General features: G+C 38.0%; 1 protein-coding gene across 1 annotated transcript; it reads right to left on the bottom strand.

Moving 5' to 3' along the window:
- Positions 1-2,621: 2,621 nt before the first annotated feature.
- Positions 2,622-5,427, bottom strand: LOC138643366 (uncharacterized). Its single transcript, XM_069732287.1, has 4 exons — positions 5,365-5,427; positions 4,184-4,284; positions 3,958-4,104; positions 2,622-3,740 (listed from the first exon to the last, which is right to left on the bottom strand). Exons 1-4 carry the CDS (start codon positions 5,425-5,427, stop codon positions 2,828-2,830), a joined length of 1,224 nt encoding a protein of 407 aa, XP_069588388.1. The 3' UTR covers positions 2,622-2,827.
- Between the last annotated feature and the right edge of the window lie 426 nt (positions 5,428-5,853).

Raw genomic sequence — 5,853 nt, 5'->3', positions numbered from 1 at the left:
TCACACACGCCACTGTGAAACTGGCCTCACCCATTAAATGCTTATTCTGTTCATAATGTTAACGGGAGTATCACCATTCCTTGTCCATAATAAAAAAGGTTAAACAGCTTATGCTATACATATAATACACGTTTCATACTGTTACTCATATACATGTGTCTTGTAATATATGTTTGTTAAAGCTTTAAAATGTTATCTATTTTGTACAAAACAATTTTTGGTATTATTTACGTTATAAGAGGAAAGTGGGTCAAGCGGTCCATGGTCCTGGGTAACAATACTGGTAATCTTGTGTCTTTGGCAGTACCTACTAATGAGCTATCGCCAACTGTGCCTTCATGTTTCTGGACTCACCATGCATTTGATACCAAATTCAATGCAACCTTAGACATTTATATTGGCACGTCTTTTGCCTTGGTTGACTTTTGACATTGTGTATTGTGTTGCTGTTATTCTACCTTATTTTTGTGAGCAGGTATAAGAAAGAAATGCGGCACTCACCATCTGTCTTCAGCTAAAAATGTCCTTTATTTAGCACTTAAGCCTTCACAAACATGATGCGGCATAGGCTGGAGTATACGAGGGAGCGGGGGAGTGACAGGGGAGGACGACGGCCGTTTTGCACACAGGCGCTTCTACGGGTCCATGTGTTATTTTTGTATGTGCTTTTTTATAAAGTTTATACCTGGTTGTCTATTTTCACACCTGTTACACCCATTTTCTCATTTGTTTTATATGACTTTTCGGAGTGGGTGTTGGTTTGTGTGTGGGTCATGATTACTGTTGCCACCGTGGCATTTAGTATACAGCTTTGACTTCTGATAAGTTATTTTCTTTGTATAAAAATGTTCTAAATAAAAGTATGTATAATTGATTTGTTTACTTGTATTTTTTAACTAAATTAGTTGAAAAAATAGTGATATAGGCTACAGATTAATTGCATAACCTTTTGAAAATGTGCCTCACTGTATTTCATCACTTTCATTTGTGATTATTAAGTTAGTAAAGTTATGTTTGGCACAACTTCATCAGATTGGCACGGGCACTCTTGCGTTTGTGATGTGCTAAACTCGCAGAAGTCTCTTGCATCAACAGTAGGCGCTGCTGCCGACACTCGGGACAGGAGAGTGCGGCTGTACATAAATACATGCAGCAACATACTGAGCGCACAGTGGCGGCGGAGGCGCCGGGTGTTGATGCGAGAGAATCCAAACCGGCCTAGATTGCTATTACGGGCAGTAAAATTTAAAAAACAAAAATTTTTAATTAACCCCTTAGTGACGGAGCCAAATTTTTGAAATCTGACCAGTGTCACTTTATGTGGTAATAACTCTGGAATGCTTCAACAAAGCCCAGTGATTTTGAGATTGTTTTTTCGTGACACATTATACTTTATGATAATGGTAAATTTAGGTTGATATGCTTTATGTTTATTTATAAAAAATATCAGAAATTTGAAAAAAATGTTAAAAAATTAGCAATTTTCAAACTTTGAATGATTATCCCTTTAATCCCGATAGTCATACCACAGCAAAACATTAATAAATAACATTTCCCACATGTCTGCTTTACAACAGCACCATTTGCAAAATGTTATTTTATTTTGTTAGCATTTTAGGAGGATTAAAAATGTAGCAACAATTTAAATTTTTTTCAAGGAAATTTACAAAATGTATTTTTTTAGGGACCTATCCATGTTTGAAGTGAATTTGGGGGTCATATATATAGGGAAATCCCCACAAGTGATACCATTTTAAAAACAGCACCCCCTGACATATTGAAAACTGCAGTCAGGTCGTTTGTTAACCCTTCAGGTGATTTTCAGGAATTAATGCAAAGTGGCATGAGAAAAATGAAAATGTGTATTTTTATCACCTAAGTGTCACTAACTTCTGAACAGATTACTACAGCCGACAGACTCTAAGGCCACTATTTGGTCATGAATTTCCATGACAAACATCAGGACCATGCAATCATGATCTGAGACCACCAATTGGGATAAAGAGGAAGCCCCTACAGTCTGTTAACCGTTTATAATTATGTAGTCACTATTGACAGCAGCATCTAAGGGGTTAAATAGATTTGGATGGTGCAAACACTGATCATGGCTGATGCAGCAAGTTGTCAGCTATAGTGGACAGCTGACAGCTACTGGATTGTCACCTGTATGGGGATATAAGTCTCTTATATCTCAGGTCAGTTAAAAGGCGTATTGGCGGTCACTAAGGGGTTAAACAAAAAGGGAAAGAATTAAAACCACAGCATGTACTTTATAACATAAAAACATATTACCTTAGCAAAAAATGATATGATTGAGAAAGGGTCACAGGTAACAAACTTGGTCAATGCTTTAGCAATATAGCAAATGCTTAATTGTCTTGTCCCTAAATTTTTTTAATGGTATACCTATAGGTACCATTATCGTTCATGGTGCAAAATTTATATATTGTAAAAAGGTTAAACTATTTATTACATATGACTCTTCAGACCCACCATCTTGAAAAAAAAATATACAGAGAGAGAGACATTAGTCCTGTCAATTTTTTGGAATGTTAACAAAAAATAATAAAACCACGTAGTGTTTCAAAGATTTATTTTTACAGAACATAACAGGACAAGTATACCGTATAAACCAAAAATCGGATCATTCTCAATTTTGTTCCTGAAGAATTATGTCCGTGATGCCCAGGTCTGCGGAGTTGTAAAGGCAAACGACCGACTGCTAAGTTAGCATGACACAGATTCCAACTCCAAATAAGCTACAATGGTCACCAACTCCAACTACATCACTCACAATCCGACAACAGAGCCCTGGTGATGTCTCCTGTCAAGTGGATGTTTGCTGTTGAGGCTGCACACCACCAACACAGGAGTATTGCCATGGCACGGCACCCTCGGAACTCATGAAATAATCAGCAAAGGTTTCTCGAACACGCAAACCACTCATGTTGGGACCTGCAGGACCCCAGTTGATTGCTGTATCAAAATGTTCATACAGTGTCTCCACATCTACTTCAGGACTGTAGTCCCTAACATAATTGTGAAGAACACAGCAAGCTTTTACAACAGAATCAACTGTCCTAATATCCAACTGTATGGCGGTGTTTAAGATCCTCCACTGACTAACCATGATTCCGAAGGTGCATTCCACAACTCTTCGTGCCCGGCTCAGCCTAAAGTTAAAAATCCTCTTCTGGGCATTCAGTCCCCTTCGTGGATATGGGCGCAGCAGGTTTGTCATAAGTGGAAAAGCCTCATCCGATACCATCACAAAAGGGACTGGATGTGTGGTCCCTGGAAGAGGTTGAGGGGCTGGGAGTGTAATGCCATCTCGGAGAATTTGCAGTCCAATCTGAGAAGTTCTCAACACCCGGGAGTCCCCCGTTCTGCCATAGGCACCAACATCGATGGCCACAAACTTGTAATGCGCGTCAGCCACCGCCATCAAGATAATCGAGAAATATTTTTTATAATTGTAGAACACAGATCCGGACCGTGGAGGCTGAATCACTCTTACATGCTTTCCATCAACTGCACCTATGCAGTTTGGGAAGTTGGCAACAGTGTGAAAGCCTGCTGCTACCTGACGCCAAGTCTCCTCGATTGGGGAAGGCATCACTATGGGCTGCAATTTCTGCCAGATAACATCGCATGTGCGTCTAACAATTTTAGAAATGGTTGACTTTCCAACTCTAAATTGAAGATGCAGGGATGCAAAGCTCTCTCCTGTGGCCAAAAGTCTGAAACGACACAAAAAAAAAAAAATAGGTTTATTAGTAAACATTAATATCATAAGTGATTGGTAGCATCGACAAGGTGGTATTAGTACAGCTTCTTATTGGAAAACTATTAAAGCAATGCTGACATCACATGACCGCTGCAAACAATCACAGGGTGCATTGTTGTGTGTACTGGAATGGTGAGACTAAATTAATTTAAACTATTTTTTAAAATTACCGCAAGGTGATGAGCAGCCTTTCATCAGCACAGATAGCCTGCGTCATAACTGTGTCTTGAAGGGTTAAATGTGGACGAAGAATTTGTAACAAATCATCAAAGCAATTGATGGTAAGCCGGCAAAATGAATGAAACTTTTCTGGATATCTGCATAACAATGTTAAAATCACATAAATGAAAAATGTATAATTGTGTGTGGAAAAAAAAAAAAAGAAAAAATACACACCTGCGCAAATCAGCGTATAGATTGATAAAGTGACCCTTTTCTGGACGCTCCTCAAGAAGGGGGTGAACCCAGAAGCGGTGCCTTCTTCGTGCTCGTTGCTGCTTGAAAAAGATAAAAGTTACAAAAAAGGTCATACAAAAATTCCCCCCCCCCCCCCCCAACAAAAAAAATAAAATTATTTTTTTATATCATTGCACGGTATAGTACATCTGATGGCAGGCCACCCGCTTTCATGTGTGCTCCCGCGGTGACCCTGCATCAAAGCCAGGACATGTCCAATGATTTCATTATCTGCCATGTGCACGCAATAGGCGCAAGTGGAATCACGAGCCACCAGCACCTATTTACTAGTAAAATGCCACTTTCAAAAGCTCATGAAAAGATCATGAAAAAAAAAAAACAGTACGGGTATTGGAAAAATGAAAGTGTTAAATTTTTAAACTACATTTTTATAAAAAAATTACCAAGACATGTTCGGTGTCTACGAACTTGTAATGACCTGGAAAATCATATAGCAGGTCAGTTTTAGCATTTATTGAACCTAGCAACAAAAAAACAATAAACAAGTGTGGGATTTCATGTTTTTGGACAAATTAACTGCACTTTGAAAATTATGGACAATTTCTGTTACATGACATGGTCTAACCAAATGATGTCATTCAAAAGGACAACAGTCCCGTTAAAAAAAATACCCTCACATGGCCATATGAAAAAAAACCCACAAAGTTATGGCTCTTGAAAGAAAAGGAGCGAAAACAGAAATACACACAGTCATTATGGGGTTAATATATACTTACTGTTTGAAGCATATTTAGCCTCATAATGAGAATTATCAAGTAGATAATTCTCTTCCTTTGGTTTGGCAATAAAACTAGAGGCAATGCTGCAAAAAATGTATTTGCAAACAGGAAATCCCTTTTTTTTTCCCCCTTCCCAGAAGGCACCTTTCAATAAGCTTTATTGCCACTTTCACCAAAAAAAGCTTGCAATTGTAAAACGCATAAAAAACGCATACATAAAAAACGCATGAAAAACGCATCAAAAACGCGTCAAAAACACGTCAAAAAACGCATGGAAAACGCAGGTGACCTGCCAGTGACCTCAGATGCAGATTTGGTCAGGATTTTACCTGCATAAAAACCTGACCAAATCCTGATGCAATCCTGAACATGGACACATACCCTCACGGTCCACATGTTTGGCATTTCAGAAGTGATGGGAGCCCACTTAACCACTTTACCCATCCCAAGCCTGTTTTCCCCTTCATGACCATGCCAAATTTTACAATTCTGACCAGTGTCAATTTATGTGGTAATAACTCTGGAACACTTCAATGGATCAATCCCACTGTTTCTGAGATTGTTTCACGTGACATATTGTACTTCATGATAGTGGTACAATTTCTTTGCTATACCTAGCGTTTATTTGAAAATTTTGTGAAAATTTTGAAAATTGTGCAATTATCTAATTTTTAATTTTTATGCCCTTAAATCAGAGAGTTATGTCACCCAAAATAGTTAATAAATATAATTTCCTATAAGTCTACTTTACACCAGCCCAATTTTTAAAACATATTTTTTTTAGTTAGGAATTTATAAGGGTTAAAAGTTGACCAGCAATTTTTCATTTTTCTAACAAAGGTGTTCAACCACATTTTAGAAGTTAAGCCT

Source organism: Ranitomeya imitator, chromosome 6, assembly GCF_032444005.1.
Source record: "Ranitomeya imitator isolate aRanImi1 chromosome 6, aRanImi1.pri, whole genome shotgun sequence".
In the NCBI taxonomy this organism is placed as follows: Eukaryota; Metazoa; Chordata; class Amphibia; order Anura; family Dendrobatidae; genus Ranitomeya; species Ranitomeya imitator.
This window is presented reverse-complemented; position numbering and strand designations above follow the sequence as displayed.